Here is a 21,760-nt window from a genome sequence, read left to right as displayed (position 1 = left end):
TTCCCTGAGGGAAAGGGCACCATGCTTCCCATTGCTGTCTGGAGGGATTTCCCACGCAGTATAAAAAACCACCTTGGAAAGCACCGCAAATGTCTCTTAAGTCGAGAAACATTTTCTGCAGATGCCTCCTTTCACCTCACAGCACTGCAGGGCGATTTCAGTACCTCACACGGAAGAGTCAGCACCGGCGCCCTCAGAGCCCTGATGCCTTCACGTCCACGCAGTCCACTCGAATCCCCGCACAGCTCGGGATTCTCCCGGCCTCGAGTGCCCAAAGTAGAGGGCGAGGCAGCAGGAGGCAGCGAACGAAGGGAAGAATTAGCGCTGGGGCTGTTCCCTGCAGGGAAGGAGCCTCGCACGGAGCCCGAGGACCCTTCGCAGAGGGCGGGGGCGCGCGAGGCAAAAAAGGGCGGGAAACGGAGGGCGGGGGCGCGCGCCGCTCCCGCCTCGCGCCCCCTCAGCGGCGTCCCGCGCCGCGCGCCCCAACGGCCACGCGCTCTCCCGCTCCCCCTCCCCCGCGCATGCGCGGGGCCGCCCAACGGTCGCGGCGCGCGCGGTTCCGAGGGCGGCGGCGGCTGAGGGGGAGCGGCCGCCATGGACGGGGAGCCCTCCCGCATCCTCGTGTACGGCGGCACACACCGCCCCGCGCCGCTCGCAGGTACGTGCCGGGCACCGCGGGGGCACCGGCGGGCACGGCCGGGAGGGGGTGGGGGGGGTTAGGCCGGGGGACGGGGCGGTGGGCGGCACGCCACAGCTTCGTGGAGCTGCGGCTCTGCCTGCCCCGTGATGGCTGCTCCAAAATCTAGCGATAAGCTTTTTTCACCACTGTTCTGCCCGTCTTTAGCACATAGGTTAACGCTTTTTGGCTTTCCCGCCGTGTGTATTCCCCGCCCGCTGAAGGCGGCGGCCCGTGCGTTTGAAAGATGCTCCCTCCAGTCTCTTGCTTTTATAGATCTTTTAATGCTATTTAGGGATTTTAGGAACGTGAGGCACCCGGGCTTAGCGTTAAAGTCAGGGGAGCTGGGCTGTATCGATGGAAACTGCATGTAAATATGCTCGTGGATGTGTTATTGGGAATATACTGAAATTCGGGGAGAAAACAAACCAACTGTGTGAACCAAGCTTATACACTCAGGCAGCTGCAATTTAAGAGAAGTAAACCACGTAGAAAGCTAGTTTTCTGTAATGCTATTTTAGTAGCTATCTGCTCATAATGAACTGGAGTATGAAGGTCTCTGAACAGAGTTTTGAGTGGGCTGTGTTTGTTTTGCTTCCAGTGTTGAACTACATTGCTTGTAACCCTGTGGCGTGTTGAATGATGTATGAGATTTTTATTATCACATCTATATTATCACTTTCACCCTTTCTCTCATTCATTCAAGCCTGGTAATTATGTTTTAACGCTGTCTATACTGACCTGTCTGTGGCTTGTTCTGAACACTTAATCCTGGGTAAAGTTTGAAAGCTGCTCTTAGTTGTTTCTACCTTAAAGTCTCTGTTTGAGCCAAATATAACTTTGATTTTCCTCAAATTGAAGGTTTGAGAGACCCTAAGGAGGTCTTTTCCAGACTGGAGTGTTTTCACTGGTGTGATTTTCTTGCAGAAACACAAGTGACCTTTCCTTCAAAGAAAGGTCACTGTACCACCAAAGCATCAGAGCCGGAGTTCAGCAAGGATCCCAACTTTAACTTTGTCTCAAACCTTCCAGCGGATGGTGTCTTCAAGGCTGGGAACCAAGGGTAAATAAAAGCAAAATATCGATGGATTTCTTTGGCAGATGTCCCAAAGATGGCTTATTTTTGCAGACTTTGTCAGACTAACAGACTTGATCTGCAGCAGCACAGTGGTCTTCCGCTAACTGTGTTTTATCCGTCTTTTAAGGTTGCTGAAATCTGCCAAGAAAGGGGAGCAGTTTTCCAGGAAGACAGCGACAAGAGGGTACGTTTCCTCCCCTCTCTGTGAGCTGCCCTCACGCCGTGGTGTAACCCATGGAGGGTTACAATGAGCTCTCACCCACGTGCAGCTTTCCTGCCAAGTTTGCTGGTCAAATCTCTTGGTCAGGAGCAAAAGCAAACACTGCTGAAAAGGGCATGTTTGTGTAAGCAAAAGAAGGTGTGAAAAACTGGTCTTTTTTGCCCCTAAGTCTTTGCTTTTTGACTCTACAGTGCTCTCAACAGATACAAAGTAGAAGCAGAGCTGAAAAGCAAGAATCAGCTGTTGGAAACAGCCAATAAACAGCTGCATTCCAGACTAACAGGAGCACAGGTAAGGAAAGCAGGAAAGATGAATAAATCATTGAGTAATTCTTATACTCTGATCCCTACAGGGTCATGTTAAGGATTGTCTTGCTCATTTTCCTGCCTCCATCACAAGTCAGTTGAGTTTGGGTGGGCTGGGCTTTCTCCTCTGGTATCTGCCAGAAGCTGAGAATCAGCAGAGCTGCAGGTGCCTTGCAATGGAAAATGCATCTAGCTCCCTGTGAAATGTTACTAGAGCTCTCATTCCAGTTCAGACTCACTGTGGGAGAATATTTCAAGTTCACAACTAGACACTTGTATGGAATGTTATTAGAACAGCCTTGACATTGCCAGGTGCTTCCTCACTACAGCCAGAGGAACTGTAAATAATCACTTAGTTGCCTGATCTTTTTGTGTCTTTGTATTCCTCTGCAAGTTTTTTTCCCCTTCTGCTCGGCACTGGGGAGGCCAAACTGGGAATATTTTGTCTGGTTCTGGGCTCCTAGTACAAAAGAGACATGGATACAATGGAGAGGGTCCAGCAAAGGGCCACAGAGATGATTAAGTGACTGGAGGAAAGGCTGAGAGAGCTGGGACTGTCCAGGGGATTCTGTTTCAAACAGATTTGACTTTCTGGAATCAAGTTTAGATTTGAAATTGGAAGTTTCGTCATTACAGTTCACTTTAGGACACATTTAGCACCATTTCTGTCACTCGCAGGAGGCCCCCCCTGGCAACCCCTGGCTGTAAAATCTCACTTTATTTCCTAGTTCTCAGTCTGTGAGATGATCCTTCCTCATATCTCACAGCTTGATTTCCTTAAGAGCCTCTGAGACCTCCCATGAAATGTCCCAGAAGCTTTTGACACTGTCAGCTGGATCATCCTTATGCATGTGCTTATTGATTTCTTGGAGAATTGCATTCAGCTTGGGAGGTTGATCAGCTTGTCCAGTTGCCTGGTGATACCTGGATTGTGTAGGGAATAATGCCATGGCTTAAAAAAAATGTGATCGCCTTCTGAATGTTTACATGCTCCTCAATGTACAAATTATTTATATAAATGAGGGAGCAAAAGAGAAGATCCAGGACTGCCTAAGAGGAATTTCTCTCAGGATCAAATTTTGCTAGTAATTGGTGTGATGTGGGGATGTGGTAGATGTATTTAATCCTGTCAGGAAGCAGGAGCAAGGGTGTGCAGCACCTAATCTGCTGTGGTGGTGGAGACAAAAGGGCCAGAGCAGCACTTGTTAAGCTGTTCATGTCAGTACTGCTGACCAAGGACAAGGACATCTCCTTGGAAGCTTGCTTCCCTCACAACCTGTGTTCATGGCAGAGCACTGTCAAGGAGTTAAAGGAGAAGAATGACAGCCTGGGCCAAGAAGTTGAGAAGCTCAAGAAGTTTCAGGAGACTTGCATGGTGATTTTAGAGAGCAGGAACATTGATCCTGGTAAGGACTCTGTGCTTCACTCACATCCTGGTACTCATTCTTCAGAATGTTTTCTTCATTCTCCTGTTGTGAACTGTTCATTGGACATTTGGGCTGTGCTTCCTTGTTAAAGGAATGCTGATGGAACTCCATGCCTTTTGTGGCTTAAAAGCTGCTTCCTGCAGTAGGCCTTGTCCTGGATAAACTAACTTAGTTGTTCTTGCTGTAGAAAGTTACTCTGAAAAGCTGTTCTTACAAACACAAAATCTGTGTATTAGAGGTTCTCTAATGCGTCTCCTAAATTAGTTACAGGCAGCAACATTTTGGAGCAGGAAAAGGAGACCCAGGAATGCCAGAAACAGACAATGGTAAGAAAGGTCTGAAATGGGCTTTGAGGGGTCTGTGTGTCTGCCCTTCCCTCCTGATGCTGAAACATCTGCTGGGACTCACATTTGTTTGCATTATATTAAAAATTATTTTCCTCTTCAGCTGTTAACTGAGAAGCTCATAGAAGAGCTGAGGCTGTTTAACCAAACCTTGGCAGAAGAGAAGGAGGTGCATCAGGTGAGACTGTCACTGACTCAACCAGACAACGAGCAGTAGGTGCTCAGCGAGGTTATTTTGCTCCTCTTTTCTCCACATGAACTAGATGAAAACCTGTACTATTCATTTTTTGATATAAATGTGTTAAGGAAACTGTGCTACTCCTCTTCTAAATAGAGGAAGCTGCCAGTGTGGTTGTTACTCTGGAATTCAGAGGATCTGATGTAACTTGGAAGCTGTTGCAGAGCAGTGACCTTGGGTAGTCTCTCAGGAACTGAGAAGGGTGCAGGCACAAGTGGCTTCAATACTTATCTATACACAGACCAAAATAGTCATTGAATTACAGCTCTACAGTCCTTGGGAAAAGACTTAACAGCTACTTCATTGATTAGCTCTTACATGAAACTTGCTAAATTTTGCTTGCGGTAAATTGACATTTTCCTCCAGCAACCAAGGTAAAGAATTCCACACTAAGCCTAGTTTAGGGGGAAGGGCTCAGATCTTTGGCTGGAGCTCCTTTAGGACGTGGTTTTGCTGTTCCTTCCTCTGCTGTTGGTAACACGGGGTGTGCACTGACTCCTCCACAGGCAGGGATGGACATGTGGAAATCAGCAGAGGAGGAGAGCCAGCGGTCCCTGGAGAACCATTCCTCCTTCCAAGCAGAAATCGAGGAACACACAGCAACACTCAATGAGCTGGAGCACCTCCTGGCGATGTGAGGCACGAGGACGGACTGGACTGGGGTTCTGGGGGTTGTGTTTGCTGTTGTACCCCTGGTTCAGTGGTCCGTGCCCCGCGATGGCTGGATTCCCGGTGTGTCCCGTCGGTACTTTGCTCCATTAAAGGTGCAGGACTGTCCTCCGGCCCCTCCCGGGCGGGTTGCGGGGCGGGGCCGCGCGTGCGCGCGGGGTGGCGGCGGGGAGCGGCCATGGCGGCGGCGGTGCTGGGGCGGGCGGCGGGCCGTGCGAGGCGGCCGCGGGCGGCGCTGGCGGCGGTGCTGCGGCGGGGCGGCGCGGGGCTAGCGGTGGACGACACGGTGAACGGGCTGAGCGCCGAGCAGCGCCAGGTACGGGCTGAACGCGGAGCAGCGCCGGGTACGGGCCGGGCCGGGCCGGAGATCCGCGCCCAGGGGGTGTGGCGGGCCCGGCGCGCGCCCATTGGCCGCAAGCGGCGGGCAGCGGCCAATCGCCGTGCGCGCAGGGGGGGCGCGGCCCTCGGCACTGGCGCGCCCCGGACACGAGGCCCGCGCGGGCTTTCCCACCCGGGACACCTTTCCCGCCCGGAGCACCTGCTCTCCTCGCCGTGGAACACCGCCCCGACCAGGCAAACGGCCGCTGCACCCACGCTGGGCCTCCTGCATCGGCAGTCGTCTCCAGAAACGTGGTCACCGAAGGAACAAATCGCTTGGGTCTCATCAGATCCTCTGAAAAGACGAGTTGCAGCTCTCCCAGCCTGTTCTGCCCAACGAAGCACCTAAAGATTTAGGATAATAGTTCTTAGACCTCATCACAGTCTACAGTTCCCTCCCAGTGGGCAGCACCAAACTCTGCCCTGGTGACCAGTGACAGAACCCAGGGAACAGCTGGAGCTGTGCCAAGGGAGGTTTAGGCTGGGTATTGGGAAAAGGTTGTTCCCCCAGAGGGTGGTTGGGCACTGAACAGGCTCCCCAGGGCAGTGGTTGTGGCCCCAAGGCTGCCAGAGCTCAAGGAGCATTTGGACAACACCTTCGGGGACAGGGTGGGATTGTTGGGGTGTCCTGTGCAGGGCCAGGAGTTGGACTTTAATGCTTGGGGGTCCCTGCCAACTCAGCATATTCTTTGTTCTGTGTCTAATGTGGGTTTTGGGGTTCTTTTAAGTTTTTAAATCCATCAGTGGGGAGAAAGCTTGTTTGGTGGTACTGGAATCCATGTGGCCATGGAAATTTAGCATATCTCTTTATTGTAAGAAAGAGAATGCTTTGGTTGCAGGGCTCAGAGAAAGGCAGGGAAGTGCAGGCATATTTTGGTTTATTGCTCTTGCTCCTCGTACAGGTTCTGGTTAAACAGCACAGGGTTTCAGTCTCTAAAACCATTCCTTCACCAGCATTAATTTGTGAGAATAAAGAACCAAAAAAGATAAAAAAGGGATCATTAAATTCTGCCATAATATACAGGCGAAAGTTTTAAATCTTTGTATTAAAGACACTTCATTATTGAAGTGTGTATAATTTCTTAGTATGTGTATAGACTTCTGCAGAATACATGTATATATTCAAGTGTATTTATGTATATAATTCAAGTATGTATTTAAGGTTTAGAAAAAGATTTTGAGTTTTTTAACACTTGAATCAATGAACATACCTGGCTCTATCAATTATGCCCTCTGTAGAAAATAGTAGGATAGATAATGGAATTCCAGTTTCATACATGGACACATTTTAATGAGCATCTCTAATTACTATAGGCATCTGCAGGTAATTAAATGGCACTATAATCAGCCACTGTTTGGGGTTAGCACCTTATAAGTGCAGTTCATCTGCTTTCAAAGTTCCCTGCCCAAAAACATGCCCCAAAACCCCAGTGCAGGCAGGAGTTCAGGAACATTCTCTCCTGTTGGGGTGAGGTTAAGGTAAATGCTGAGATGAACTTAAGTATTTCATCTCCTTTTTAAAAGACTAAAACCAATGACCCTTTTATGGGGTATTCCAGCCAGTAAACTGAACCGTGGATTTCCTTATGGTCCTGTGCTTTTGGGTTTGGGATGCTGGAGTTGCCTGGCAGGGGAATGTTGGCAGGACCTGTGGGAGGATGAGGATGTATTGATGAGATGTAATATGTGTGGTTTTCCTCCCCTCTTCTCCCAGCTTAGACAGACCATGACAAAGTTCTGCCAAGAGCATTTGGCTCCAAAGGCTCAACAGATTGACCAGGAGAATGAATTCAAAGGCATGCGGGCAAGTATTCCATGTGTATGTGTGGAAAAGGGGGTTCTTGGATCTGCACCTTAGTCCAGACAATCCCAGTGCACACCACAGGAACATGGCATTAGCTTTTCAAACTTAAAAGCCACAGAGAACCTTTTTATGATTTCCTCTTTTATCGTTTTTTTACCAATTTTCAGCACCCTGGGGCAGAACCCAGAGGTAATAATAAAAAATACGGATAATGGTCTTGTTCAGGTTCTTACCATGGGGCTTCTGCTTGGCTCTGTTCAGGCTCCTTCCCCAACACGTGCTCTGTGTTTTCCTGGCTCAGTCCCTCTCTTGGACATGAGTTTCCTCTCAGACTTGTTGTGAAAATATTTGTGTGCAAATGCCGAGACGTGGGGTTTGACTGTCCAGCTGAAACTTGCCTTCCTCATAAACCCAACGAGTTCTGTGCCACGGGGTGCTTTGACTGATGGAAACAAGAGATCTGACTGTTGGTTTTCATAAGCTCCACAAGACTCAAAAAGCTCTAAACATGTGCCAGGATTTCCCAGAGTTCTCATGTTGACATTTCCAGGGATATGTGTGTGGCTTTGAAGTGAAGTGTGTAAATTTACCCTGGCACTCCAGGTGTCATCCAGAGCTGTTGAATTATACTTTTTGGATTCTCTGGAGATTACTCCTGATAATTATCTTATTGCTGGACACAGAGGCCATGTGGGGAGAGCTCCCCTGGGTGTCCATCATGTAGCAGAGGAAAGGAGCAGCAGGGAGATGGTCCCACCAGGATATGTGTGGTCCTCAGTGGCGAGGACCATCCTTTCCTACTATGTTACATCATGGCTGTAACATTCCTGTTTTTTAATCTCTCCCAAGGAGGCTTCCTTGCCTTTAGTTGCCAGTTCCCGTTTTACTGGAAGAAGAATAGAGAAAAAACACTGGAAGAAGTGATTTTTAAAGTGCCAGCTCACAGCAGCGCTTCCTATTTCCAGGGTTTTAGTCATGGACAACTTATGCTATCTCACTGAAATTTTACTTAAAGTGAGCAAAGATTCGCATCTTAGGAGTTGTCCTTCCAGAAGTAATTTTAGCCCTGTGAATATTCACTGAATTCCACCAGCTCCTCCCATGTGTAGCACAACCAGTGTCCTCAGGCCTGCCCGAGTTCTCAGCCCCAGGGCTGGAGCTGCACTGCGGGAGCGACAGGTATCCGTGGATTTACCGCGTTCCTGTGATGTCCCAGGGACAAACTGATGTTTCCAGTGAGCTCCCTGGGGAAACTTTTTATGCTGACACCCTGACTGCGAGTGTGGGCTCATTCCTTGTTCTGTGTTTGTAGGACTTTTGGAAGAAACTTGGAGAACTGGGAGTTCTGGGGATCACAGCTCCTGGTAAGTTTATTCCTACCTTTTACCTCCTGCTGGGAGAGACCACTTAAACTCTCACTTTCCAGTCCATAACAGCCTTGTCTCTGATGTGACATCCATTCTATCCCATCATTGTGTCTTTAAAAAAACTTTCCAAACTGTTGTTATCCTTCTCTGGATCCAAATCCTTTTTCCTTGTCAGGCTTCTGGATGGTTACAGAATGGCCTGTCAACCATTTAAAAGCACTGCTCAGAAATGGTTTCTCCAGGTGTAACATGTGCACCTCAAACACATTTGTGCATTTCTGATACGAAGCAAGGTTGGAAGAAGGAGAGCTAGAGGTAAAAGGATCCATGAACAAGCGTTCATTTGTAATGGGAGAAGTTAAAGGGTCTAAACTGATGCTCTGAAAAGGTGAGATAACTAATGGAGAGCTGACCACAGCCAGAAGAAAATGAGGGTAAATCTTACTGAGCCCTGTCCAGGTCAGTGCAAGTGTTCTAATGAATGTTACAGATGAGTGTGGTCATGCTGAAAACAGGGCGGGGGAATGAGAAACCCTGAGTGGAGAAAAGGGGCTGATGAGGCCCTTCTTTCCCAGTGGACAAGTCTGTTTTCTAGATGTGGCTGTGCAAAGGCCTCTGCAGGATCCAGGTGAATAGCAATGTCAAAATAATGCCTCTGCCCCTCTCAGTGCTAGAAGACTCTGCATTTCTGCTTTCTCTCCCTTTCCTCTTCCCCATTTACTGCTGCTCCTGGTTTGCCTCCCTCTTCCCTCTTTCTCCTCTGATGTTGTGCCCGAGGCTTACAGCAGTTTCCCACATTATCAGTGAGCCATCCCCTCATGAGTCCTGTCCTTTATGTCAAAGGTTTACCTCTCAAACCCTCCTACACCCAGGATTTTCCACTTTGTTTTGGATTGTGGACTTGTGTGATTCTTTATTGATGTCAGGTATGTTGGAGGAGGTGGAGCCTGGGATTTAGGATGTGGAGATGGTGTGGAGTCTTACATGGGCATACACAATTAAATATTTGGGCACTGGTGGGATCAAGCCTATTACAGGAGCATTTTGAATAAGTGCTGTTTGTTTTCTTCTGAAAACTGAGAAAGCTGTGTTGTTTGTGATTTCCCATTTATTTTGTGAAGTGCTAAGAAATGTAAATATGTACTTACCACAGAACACTAATACAGGTATGTCATGTATACAGAGTATACATTCTAAATCACACCATGGCTTCTGCTTCATGAAGAGGAGTCTGGCAGGATCATTTTCCTGTTCCTCTTGCAGGGCAAAGCAATCCTGGATCAGGACTGCTCACAGTTGAGCAGTTTGCCTCTCAGGAGGCAAAAGCACCAAATCCAGCCATTTCATAGGAATTAATAGAAAACTCTCTTGTTTTGGCATATATGACAAACTTTTAGCCCCATCTTTTAGGATATGGAGAGCAAACCCCTGCACTCTGGTTTGTGGTAGAGAGAGGAGATTCCAGAGGACGAAGAGCCCTGCAGATAAAGGCAGGAGTCGAAATTCGAGTCGAGTGGGAGGAGAGGCTGCACGTGGTACCAGTGGCTGTGGGGTTCATTTGAGGGATTTGAGACCTCTCTGAGCTCAATCCTTTGGTCACCCTGAGCACACAGACAGATTTGCTCTTACCCCTGTTGCTCTTGTTTGCAGCCCTCACGTTGGTGATGAGTAAGTGTTCCTGGGTTTCCTCCCCCACTGCTGCTCAGTGTTTGTGTCCTGATGTAGCTCTTCCCTTAGCAGTACAACCACTTGCTTCCTGCTGTAGAACAAAGCATTTAGGCTGGGAAGGGACTGTATTTGTGTGTAGATAAAGTGTGGTAGGTATATATCTAAATATTTGTGTAGGCTGTTAGCTGCTCAAGGCCATTATGCATTTCTCAGCCTTCTCTTTTTACTGCCTTCCCTCTTCTTGTTCTACTGTGTGACCTTAACCCTTACCACTAGCTTTAGGCTCAGCTCAGTGTGCCCAGCTGGGCTCTCAGTGCTGCTCTGTCTCACTTCATCCTCTCTTGAAATCCACATTTTTGTCACTGGAGAATTACATATTCTTTGTATAATTCACAGCAGTTACACTTATGCATCATTCTCCTTCTGAATCGGCCACTCATCAAAATTCTGATGTCCTCCACACTTGTGGGCTCAGAAAAGTCCTTAGTGCCCCATTTTTTTAACAGTTTGAGGATTCCTCTCTTGTTTGGGGGCAAGCACATGTGGGCTTCACAAACCTTGCCTGTGTTCCTTTGTCTGCTCACCTAACAGAGATTGCTCTTGGTGATTTAACCTTTATGGTCACATGAAGGTTGCACCTGATGATGGCTGACAAGAAGGACTCGTTGTGCAGTGTCAGTATATTTGGGATGTGTCCTTGTGCGTGTTCTGCATATCAACTGTGCTGTACAACTAAATGGTTGATTATGCTGAAGAAATAGTGTCCCTGTGCCTTGAGGATGAGAACTGAGATCCAGAGAGGATGGGGAGAGCCAGCAGTGCCCGGCTCAGGGACAGTGACAGTCCCAGAACCATTCCAAGTCTCCTGGATCTCAGCCGAGGCCGAGCCCAGCCCTGGGCTCTCGTGCACGTGGTGGGTAACGGGAGGTCTTTCCTCTTTCCCAGCGGAATACGGGGGCTCTGCCCTGGGCTACCTGGAGCACGTGCTGGTGATGGAGGAGATCTCGCGCGCGTCGGCGGCCGTGGGGCTCAGCTACGGCGCCCACTCCAACCTGTGCATCAACCAGCTCGTGCGCAACGGCAACGACGCCCAGAAACACAAGTACCTGCCCAAGGTCCGTGGCTGGAGCGGGGGGAAAGCTGGGAAGCAGCTGGGTTTGGGCTGCAGGGGTGGGTGTCTTTCACAGTGTGCGGTATCTGAAGCACCAGCGGAATTCAGGCACCAAACCTCGGGGAATACCAAACTTGCCAAACTTCTGTAGCTGGTCAGTTGTTCTGTTAATCCTCACTGACCTCGTCCCGTGCCAAGCTCCACGTCTGCAGGTCTGGAGCTATGTTACTAAAAGAGGCTCTGAGGTGGCACTGGTGATATTCTTCCAAGTTCCCAAATTGTTTTGAGATCTCTGAGGTGAAAGTCACTGCTTTCTTATCTTATGTTCTCCATTTCTCACTGCCCAAACGCTTGGCTTGTCTGCTAATTAACTACATGTGAAACCCCATCATCATTTGGGGTGTTGATGTTCGTGACTCCAGTGTGTTAAATGAATTTCAGTTTTTAAATGCGTGGAAGAGCAATGAGCAAGCACATCGAATGAGCCACTGAGATTATCAGTGAAAGGATCAGCACAAGACACTTGATTTAAGCCACACACAAAGTGCAGTGTCGCTTCCTCAGAGCACTGTGCACCCTGCAGATGTGTGACCCCGAGCTGCCCTCGTTGCTCAGGTGTATTTTCATGCCTCATTCTCAGCCCCTCCATGAGATGTGCAGCCACTTCAGCTCTGGCTTGTCTTGGTTCCTGACAGAGCACTTAGAGGTGCTTCACTAGATTTGAGCAGATCATGAAAACTTCCGTAGTGGTGCACTGATGGGTTGAATTGGTTGAACATACCTTAGGCATTGAGTCTGCTTTTTAAGGAAAAAATAGAGATCAAAACGGGGAGAGGATGGATAAAAGTACACAGGGAGGGCAAAAAGGCAAGGAGAAGAGGGCAGAATGAAATAACAGTGAAGAGGAAGCAGCAGCTCTGCCAGAGCCTGGTGTGAGCAGGCACAGGAGGAGGGTGTCCATCTGCCATTGTGGGGTGAGTGTGGGGGGACTGGGCTGTGAAAACGTTGTGGACAACTTTTCCAGTCCTTTTCACCCCCTCGTTGGCCTCTTGTGTTCCCCAACTGCTGTTTGTGTAAAAGGGCAGCACAAAGCACAGGCAGGAGCTGGGCAGAGGCATATGGTGCCTGCGTGGTTCTTTGGCACCTTCCTCGTGTGTTGTGCAAGCAGGGCTGTGCTTGTCTAGCTCAGGCAGAGCTGAGTCATCTCATCCCACTGGGATGTGGTTCTGTTCCCTGAGCACAGCACGAGGGAGCTCCTGCTCAGGCTGTGCCGGGAACGGCGGCTCTCGGTTTTGTTCCTGCAGAGAACAGTGGCTGTGGGGGTCCAGTGCAGGAAAACAGCCAGGGAGGGTAAAGAGGGAACAAACAACGCTGCTGCTCTCCCCCTTTAGCTTATGGTGGTGTTTTCTTCCAGCTGATCAGCGGGGAGCACATCGGGGCCTTGGCCATGAGCGAGCCCAACTCTGGCTCTGATATCGTGTCCATGAAGCTGAAAGCAGATAAGAAAGGTGAGGCCTGTCCTGTGCTGCCCAGGGAGGTGGTGCAGTCCCCATCCCTGGAGGTGTCCAAGGAACGACTGGACGTGGCACTGAGTGCTCTGGGCTGGGGGACAAGGTGGGGATGGGGCACAGGTTGGACTTGATGAACTTGGAGGGCTTTTCTGACCTAAATGATTCTGGGATTCTGTGAATCCTGTTTGGGAATACACAGAGTGGGGATATTGGTGTTGCTCTGTTGTGAGCTAACAGATCTCATCTCTTGGCTTGCAGGAGACTACTTTGTTCTGAATGGGAACAAATTCTGGATCACCAACGGGCCGGATGCAGATGTGTTCATTGTTTATGCTAAAACTGACATTACCGCAGTCCCGGCCTCCCACGGGATCACCGCCTTCATCGTGGAGAGGGTGGGTTCAGCCATTCCCTCAGGTTGTTAAAGCTCAATCCTTCACTGCCTCATTTAAAGCCAGCTGGTTTTCCTTCTAGAACTGTCAGCCCCGTGCTCGAAGACAAACTACTTTCTGCCTGAAAAATAGAAAAGGAACCTTTAATAAAAGAATATAAAATCTCAGGGATCAGTAAACCTTCTGGTGGACTTAACCTGGTGATTAGAATAGTTCAGTTACTGGCAGAGCTTCATCCCTTGCTGTAGGAGGGGCTGTGTTGGCAGCTGTCCAATTCATTTATATAGTATTTATGTGCATTAGAAAATGGGTGCACGAGGTTCATGTAGGGGTTTTTTCTCTGCGCTTGCACTTAGACCTGTTCTAGGTCCCAGTTCCCTTTGACTCCCTCCTGGCACCCTGCACATATTCCTGTGGTCAGGGGAATTTCACAGACCTCCCGTGACTTTCCTTAGTCTGTCAGAATTGAGATTCAAACTGTGCTTTTACTGCCTTGACTTTCAGGGAACACCTGGTTTCAGGACAGCCCAGAAGCTGGATAAGCTGGGAATGAGAGGGTCTAATACCTGTGAACTGATCTTTGAAGACTGCAAGATCCCTGGTGAGTCGGGTTCCAGTCGGAGAGCTTTCCTGCCTGATCAGATAAGTTGGATCACTAATTACACCCATGTTCAGCCTGTGACCCAGAGGGCTTTGCAGATCTTATCTGCCTCCAAGGGAGCTGGTGGAACTGGAAGTGCAATCTGCTGGATTGCAGGGAGGGAGCACATCCCTTGTCAGGTCACTGCTGTTTCGGCCTCATGGACCCACCTCTCAACCACTGCTTCTCCAAAGCCTCGCTGAGGCTTCCCAGGAAGCTTGTTCCCATTAGAGCTCCCATCTCATATGTGGGTGAGCTGCTTTCCCTGGAAGGTTTTGTCGCTGGAGACTCTCCAACAGGCTTTTGGGTTGCCTGTAACATGGAGTTCTTTTGGGGTCAGGGCCTGAAAATGGCCATCCTTACCCCACTAGTTAGTACAGCAGAGGCCTCTGTAATAGCAGTATTTGTTATGCCAGTGGCTATTTTTGTTGACAGAAAAATTCCAGCCTCTCTAGAGCAAGTGGAGATGTCTTATCCAGAATCATGAAATTCAGGATTGCACATCTGCAGAGCCAGGAGCTCTCCTGCTCCCCATACACCACCAAAAGCCAAAGTAGAAGAGTTTCAGCTGAAACCTGATGTTTCTAACTATGCTGGATCCCTCCACTCTGAAATGAGAAAGGCCAGTGCCCCAGTCCTCTGATCATCTCCCAGGAATCATCTGCAGGGAGCAGTGTGTTCTCATGGAAACAGGATTTCCATCTTGTGGTAACGTGGAGAGGCTCATCGTTGCAGTGTTGGAAGTGAACACACTTGGCACTCTGGCCATTAGTGCTCCTTCTGATCTTTGGTCTTGGAAGCTGAACCAGTTTGAGGCCATTTCACGTGACTGCAGGATATTCAATCCTTTCTCATAGAATCCCAGACTGGTTTGGGTCGGAAGGGACCTTGAAGGTCATCCCATTCCACCCCCTGCCATGGGCAGGGACACCTCCCACCAGCCCTGGTTGCTCCAAGCCCTGGAGAACACAGGTCCTCAGACAAACACAGGTCCTCAGACAGCAGCTGGGCTGAGTTTTGCACATAAGTAATCACTTTTCCTCTGCTCTTTGCAGCTGAAAATGTCTTGGGGGCCCTGAGCAAAGGAGTCTACGTCCTGATGAGTGGATTGGACCTGGAGAGGATCGTGCTGTCTGGTGGGCCCCTGGGGTAAGGGTCTGTTAACTCTGATGGGCTGTAAGGCCAGAAGGGTCCTTGGGGGCCACCAGGCCCAGTGGGGCCCCCTCAGGGGCTGCAGCTCTCAGTAGGATGTGTCTTGGATGGAGAACTGGGATACTGGGGCAGCAGGAGAGAAGAGGCTGGATCAGCCATGGGAATGAAGCAAGGTGCAGAGGAGGCAGGAGCAGGGACATCCTGTGGGGTATCCCAGCCCAAACCAGCACAGGACACCAGCATCAGTGTAGCTGCTCCACTGGACTCTCCTGGAGGGTGCTTTGGAAAAGATTGGTTCCCAGAGGTGGTAAATCTGCCTCAGTCCCCGATTGCTGGCTTGTGTATCCCTCCAGTGTGGATTACTCTGGGAATAACCAGCTCATTTGCATTACTCATTCCTTAAAATCTGACACATTATCCAGAGTCACACACTGGTTTGTGCTTCATTTATTCAGTTCTTAAACTCCCCGGTAACTATTTGTACCCCACTCATTTTGTCCTCCCAAGTGGTCTCTCTGGACTAATCCTCATGTGGAAAGACCAAATTCCACAAAGCAGGAGGAAGATTTTTTCCCCTCCTTGTTCTTGCCTGTGCTTTTTTTATGGCATGGGCTGGTATTTCTTGAGTTGGGAGCTCTGGAGATGTGAGGCAGCACAAACTGTCCTGGCTGTGGTTGTGAGAAAGCTCTCCAAGTCTCAGTCCCTGAATTACAAGGCCAGACCTTATCACAGGATGTCCCAAAGAAGCACCAGGGAGAAATATGGGACCTTTGGATTTTATTCTCAGCCTTGTTTGAGTGGAGCTGTAGGAAGGCAGCAGGGATACCATTTAGCTGTGAGAATCTTTTTGCCTTGGGTTATGCCTCCAAAGCTAACTCATTATTAATGAATAGTTCTGCTGTTTCCTTGTCCTGCCTACCTGTGCTTTTCTTAGGCTCATGCAAGCTGTCCTCGACCACGCAATTCCATACCTGCATGTCAGAGAAGCATTTGGACAGAAAATTGGCCACTTCCAGGTGAGGCAGAGGAGGAGTTAGGAATGTTTGTCCTCTTTTTTCTTTAGAATGGGAAGACCAAGAGCTTTGTTGTGGGGAGGGGGGCTTTGCATGGTGTTTGTGCTCGGGCTGCATGATGTGGTGATGGCCTAGTGGAAGGTTCCCAGCCCATGGCAGGGGGATGGAACTGGGTGAGCTTTAAGGTCCCTTCCAATGCAAACAATTCTGGGATTCTGGGATGTGGTGAGAAGGCAAAAGCATCTCTGAGCCTGCTCTCCTCAGGCTGCTGTGGGGGGTGAGGGACTGTGGCCGATATCTGGGAGTCTGTCACTTAAAAGAGCCTCCAGCTCCCTCTTGGCTGCTGGATCCGTGTCCTTTCCCACGTCTAGTTTGGGGATGGGTGACCCCCTCCCTCTGTTAACTGCTGTGCTGAGTGTGTCCTGTGTGTGCAGCTCATGCAGGGGAAGATGGCAGACATGTACACGCGGCTCATGGCGTGCCGGCAGTACGTCTACAACGTGGCCAAGGCCTGTGACCAGGGCCACTTCAACGCCAAGGTGAGCTCAGCTCCCGCCCGGCCCGGCTGTCCTGGGGCAATTCCTCTGGTCCCAGAGCCCGGCCCACGGGGAGGCTCTCTGCAATGAGCCCTCACAGCCCAAAGGGCCAGTTTCCACTCCCAAATGAAAAGCAAGCCTCCTTCTACAAGGCAACAGCTTTAGCAGCATCAGTAGGTGTTTATTGGAAGCCCAAACACCTCTCCTGGCTGTTGTAAGGGCTGGAACAGTCATTGGAGGTGTTGTCACCTCCACAATGCCACCACACCTCTGTCAGAGGAGGAGACTGAGTGTCTAACAGCAGGAGCACAGAGCTCTGCATCCCACATCAACTCACGTCGGTCTCCTGTGGGTTTGATGGGCGTCTGTGAGAGGCCAGCTCCCCTGCTGCTCTCTTGGTCTCTTTTTTCTCCTCTTTCTGTCTTTATGTGGCATTTACAGACCTGCCACAAGTGTTGTGCAGTGACACAGACACTGCTACGGCCCCCTGTGCCCTGGGATCGGGTGTTCAGGGTTCTTAGCAGGTGTAGAGTCATGGCAGGGTCAGGGCAGCAGGGGACCCCTCTGCTGACTGTCCCCTGTGTCCCCCAGGACTGCGCCGGGGTGATCCTGTACTCGGCAGAGTGCGCGACGCAGGTGGCTCTGGACGGGATCCAGTGCCTGGGTGAGTCCCTGACCTCGTCTCTCCCGCCCCACCCTCCGCCCCTGGAATGGGGGCCGGGGCTGACGTTGGCTTGTTGTGGGTGCAGGTGGGAACGGCTACATCAACGACTACCCCATGGGGCGGTTCCTGCGCGATGCCAAGCTCTACGAGATCGGGGCGGGCACCAGCGAGGTGCGCAGGCTCATCATCGGCAGGGCCTTCAACGCCACCTTCCAGTAACAGCCCCGGGGCGGGGGCAGCACCGGCACCACGAGGCCTTGAGCACGAGGCTGGAGTGCACAACTGCTTCCCTCTTGCCATCCTGGCACTGCCACCCACGGACTCCCCTCAGCCCGCTCTGGCAACAAAAGCTGCTGGACTGGGCTGGGACAAAGGAATCAGAGGGTGGCATGGCAGGAAAAGGGTTTTGTCTCATTGTGATCATCCTGATTCACACTGTTCCTGAGCTGTTGATCCTCAGCATTGCAGGGCCAAGGGCTGTCCCCCCACCAGGACAGGCTGGCGAGGGCTGTGCAGCCATTGCTGAGCACAGAAAGTCAACCCAAAAAAAGCCAAAATGGACAAGGAGGGAGCAATTTTATTCTTTTCCAAAAGTGCCATTAACCAGTTAGCATTTAGCATATTGCCACTGGAAGCTGGAACTTCCCACTGTGCCCTTCCAGTGGGATTAATGCCTTCCATTTTGGGAACTCGACGCCAACATCGTGGGGTGGCTGCTCATCAATGCTCAGCATCATCTGTGCACAGGCAGTGTTTTAGGTGCTGGTTCCTAAAGCCTCCTTAAATCCCACATCTGTTTGTTTGCAGAATTCCATTCTATTTGCAGAATTCTTCTCTTATTCTGGCTGCTTCTGGAGGTATTTTGGTGCAGCCCTGAGTCCTTGCTGTGCTGACCAACTGCTCCCACCAAGTCATTCCCTCAGAGGTGCCACCATCCATCGCTCTGGGGACAATCAGACCTCTATTGTGACATCTGTGGATGAAGCAGGCAGGAGGAGTTGGCTTTTTGGGGTTTTGTTCTCTGAAGGTTGTTGTTTTGGCAGAGCCTGTCCTCACACTCCACCTCCAGCTGGAGCGAGCGCAGGGTGTTTGGGGGTGATCCCAGTGTATATTTTGTACAGCAGATTGAGGTTGATTTGGCTTTGTTAAAGGAAATTGCACAGTGTCCTGCCAGCCTTAAAGAGTGAATCACAGATCAAAATGGGATGCTGGAAATATGATTGAACAGTTAATGAATTAAACAGTTGCCATGTAGGCAAATCCCAGCAGTTTTAACAGAAATCACCTTGAAGTGTGTGTATTTTGTGGTTGTAGTTCACACCTGTCCATACCAGGGGACAGACTGGCACGCAATTTTAAAATGCCACAGACTGAAGAAAATTCACTTCCCTCAGTCACCAGGTAAGTCACCAGGAGTTTATGAAAGTCACAAAGAGCCAGAAAGAGCATCTCAAGTCCTGGTGGCAGCACCTTCTTCCTAAACTTGGTATTTACTCAGCCTCGGTGGGCCTTCACCTGGGAAGCATCCCAGGGTTTAATTTTCAGCCTAAATCTCTGGATGGGGGGTGGACAGAGGTGGCCTGTCAGGAATATCATCCTGAGCTGTACCAAATGCTGTGGAAGTGGACCTTGAGGTGCACATGGGACACACTCAGTGCACTGTTGTACAGGGCTGTAAGAATTTACTCCCATGACCAGACATTTATGTTTTATCACAGCACAATTCCTGGATCACTGTTAAGATCCATCCCTGCCAGAGGAGCTTCTCCAAGGAGTGTCAGAGCCAGGACAGGGTGGTGTGAGATTCAGATTGTTAAAAATAGCTTTTCTAGGTGGAAGGGACCTGGAGATTTTTAAACCTGTCCTCTACCACTGGAGAGGCCTGATTTTAATACACATACTTAATAGTGCCTTCACTTTCCAGGCTGATCAGCACCTTGGAGTTGAAGGTAAAATGAATCAATGTCTAAGGGATCACAGGACAGGGGAGGGAGAGATTCATAAATCCTCAGCAGGGTTGTGTTCTTCAAATCTCACTCCCTTCCACAGCTGCCTTGGGAAGGGGCTGGAAAGAAGGGGTTGGGAGGGCTTCTTGGGGGAAAAGGGGGTTAATATTTATGCTGTACTAATAAAATCAGCTTTTGCTGTGGCCTGTGCTCCTGGAGGGGGTCCCAGCAGAGGGAAGTGCAGGATCTGGTTCTGGTTCCTGAGCTGGCAGCAACGGGTACAGTGTTGCTTTCCCTGCTTATCCCTCTCTCTGTTTTCCCAACCACAGCTTTCCCCCCTAATTCTCATTTAAAATAAATACATTTACAGTGATCCATGTGGTCTGTGCCTCGGGCCTCCTCTGGAGAGCAGCAGAGCTAACAGGGAACACACAGAGTGCTGTGCCTCTGGACATGATCCAACTGTGTCTGCCATGGATTTGTGATGGAAATTGGCCTGGCCTGACAGCCCTTGGCTGGTGGCAGGGCTGGATGTGCTGCATCTTCCCAGCTTTTCGAGATCCTTGCCCTGTGTGCAGCTGGCTGGCCACTGAGCAGAGGAGGCACGGAGAGCAGAGGGAATTATTCATGAAGGTAACACAATTTATTTCAGCAGTGTGGGATTTGGAAGGAGGGTCAGCAAGTGACAGGAAGAGAGGATGTAACCTCAAGCTGTGCCAGGAGAGGTTTAGGCTCGACATCAGGAAGAATTTCTTCACAGAAAGGGTGGTCAGGCATTGGCAGGGGCTGCCCAGGGAGGTGGGGGAGTCCCCATCCCTGGAGGTGTCCAAGGAATGACTGGATGTGGCACTCAGTGCTCCAAGCTTGGTGACAAGGTGGGCATCGGGCACAGGGTGGACTCCATGGGCTGGGAGGGCCTTTCCAACCTCAGTGATTCTGGGATCTATAAGGAAGTGGCTCATAGCTTGTTGGGAATGCAGAAATGCTGCCTGTGCTGGGGAAGGCAGGAGGGAGAGCCCGTGCCCAGCAGAACCTTTCACTGAAGGAGTTCTGAGGTGTTCCCAGGTTCTTTGGCTGTGTGAAGCCCCTGTCCTGCAGCAGCCAGCTCAGTGTCACAGGTCAGCAGTTGATTTATGTGCTTTGGGCACAGGAAGGGCTGGACTGTGTCCTTCTGCCACGGGTGCTGCAGCTCTGCTCTCTTCAGCTCCTCCCGTGGTTAATTCCTCACGCCAGTGCTGTCAGGAACTCGTTTGTAACTTGTTCCTTAATTGATCCCTTTTGCTCCATGAGTCCTCTTCTGGAGCTGTTTGCAGGGAAAGCCAACCTGAGGTAGAAAAACTGGGCTCATGCTGAGCTGGGGCACTGCCCGTGTTTGATGCAGAAACCTGAGGCAAGTTAAAGATGTAGTGGAGAAGATGAGTTGTGACATCTCTGGGGTCCTGCCTCGTGCTGCCTGGGGCAGAAGGGAGCACAGCTCCTCCAAGCTGTGTCCAAAACTGGAGTTTAGCAGGGGCTGGTGGTGTTGGGGATGCCCACAGTGTGAGGGAGCTGTTTGCTGTATAAACACACCAGGGACTTCTGTGTTAAAACGTGTCTGCGAGGGAAAAGCTGCTGTGGAGGGTCTGGGCTGCAGTGGGGCCACCTGGGCTGCCAGCCCCTGGGCCTGGGGAGCCACGGCTGGGCTGTGATTACAGCAAACCTCACTGAGAAAGGTCAAACCACACCGAGAGGTCCAGGATGTGGGAGAGCGCCCCGTGTTTGCACAGCACCCTGGGCAGGGCAGTGGCTGTCCCTGCTCCTCCACACAGACCTGGGTGCCATGCTTTCCCACCCAAAAACCCCTCCTGAGTCCTGCTGGGGCTGCCAGATGGGATTCCCGGCTGATCTGTGTCACTACCTGTTCCAGGGGCGGGCAGGACCCCTCAGCCCGTGCTGGGGGCAGTGTGTGCGTGCTCGTGGCTGTGTGTTTGTGGGGCAGAGGATGCGGTTTCTTGCCTGGGGAGCTGCTCCATGAGGGGAAGTGAGGCTTTGACAACCTGTGGGGAGATGGTGTTTCCCTCCCGTGCTGGGCTCTGAGTGATTTCAGTACAGGGTGACACATAACGAAAGTGTCAGCGAGTCCTGATTTCACTGTGCGGGGCTGCGCTGGGGCCAAGCCCTGTAGTGGTGCCTGAGCGGCGTGTGGCTCATTGCTCCATCCCTGTGGAGGCTCCCGCCTCCCCCCTGCAGCCCAGCACGCTGTGTTATTCCAAAACCTCTGCCCGTTTAGATCCCCACTCACCTCTCAGCCCCCACCCCGAGGCTCCGGGCAGCGTTAAACACGGGGGACAGAAAGGGACCTGCTGCTGTGCCACCTCTGTGTCCCCACATGCGGGTGATGAGCCGGTTTCTCTGCCAGGGTGGGGGCGAGAGCCCACAAAGCCACGTGTACCCGCGGCCACGGGTGCAGGCAGAGAGGACACGGTCCCGGTGTCCCGGAGGCCGCTCCATGCCCGTGTCCCGGCGGCAGCTGCCCGCTCCTCCCGCACAGCCCTGCCGGCCACGCCGCCCTCGCAGCGAGGCACCCGCTCCTCCCAGCCACGGCCCCGCAGCAAGACCAGAAAGAGATTTCTTTTCAATCT

The 21,760-nt window shown here is 50.9% G+C and overlaps 3 protein-coding genes across 5 annotated transcripts in view; 2 read left to right on the top strand and 1 right to left on the bottom strand.

The window, feature by feature from the left end:
- The window catches only part of CCDC9B (coiled-coil domain containing 9B), a 61,862-nt gene extending 61,245 nt beyond the window's left edge, over positions 1-617 (bottom strand). For all 3 annotated transcript variants that reach the window (XM_064659977.1, XM_064659979.1, XM_064659978.1), the window contains exon 1: positions 165-617. In XM_064659977.1, the coding sequence (XP_064516047.1) occupies positions 165-617 (453 nt within the window). The remainder of the gene's footprint in view (positions 1-164) is intronic.
- KNSTRN (kinetochore localized astrin (SPAG5) binding protein) lies at positions 533-5,065 on the top strand. The gene is made up of 8 exons (XM_064660021.1): positions 533-658; positions 1,604-1,739; positions 1,882-1,938; positions 2,166-2,265; positions 3,571-3,685; positions 3,971-4,032; positions 4,154-4,228; positions 4,795-5,065. The coding sequence occupies exons 1-8, from the start codon at positions 595-597 to the stop codon at positions 4,924-4,926; spliced, it is 741 nt and encodes a 246-aa protein (XP_064516091.1). The 5' UTR covers positions 533-594; the 3' UTR covers positions 4,927-5,065.
- Positions 5,066-5,118: 53 nt separating this feature from the next.
- On the top strand, positions 5,119-19,512 carry IVD (isovaleryl-CoA dehydrogenase). Its single transcript, XM_064660009.1, has 12 exons — positions 5,119-5,273; positions 7,050-7,139; positions 8,452-8,503; positions 11,120-11,289; positions 12,700-12,793; positions 13,055-13,191; positions 13,693-13,789; positions 14,884-14,977; positions 15,915-15,996; positions 16,428-16,532; positions 17,121-17,193; positions 17,279-19,512. Exons 1-12 carry the CDS (start codon positions 5,136-5,138, stop codon positions 17,410-17,412), a joined length of 1,266 nt encoding a protein of 421 aa, XP_064516079.1. The 5' UTR covers positions 5,119-5,135; the 3' UTR covers positions 17,413-19,512.
- The last annotated feature ends 2,248 nt before the right edge of the window (positions 19,513-21,760 follow it).

This window comes from Pseudopipra pipra, chromosome 6, assembly GCF_036250125.1.
Source record: "Pseudopipra pipra isolate bDixPip1 chromosome 6, bDixPip1.hap1, whole genome shotgun sequence".
NCBI lineage: Eukaryota > Metazoa > Chordata > Aves > Passeriformes > Pipridae > Pseudopipra > Pseudopipra pipra.
The sequence above is the reverse complement of the archived record's forward strand: the minus strand, read 5'-3'. Positions and strand labels throughout refer to the sequence as shown.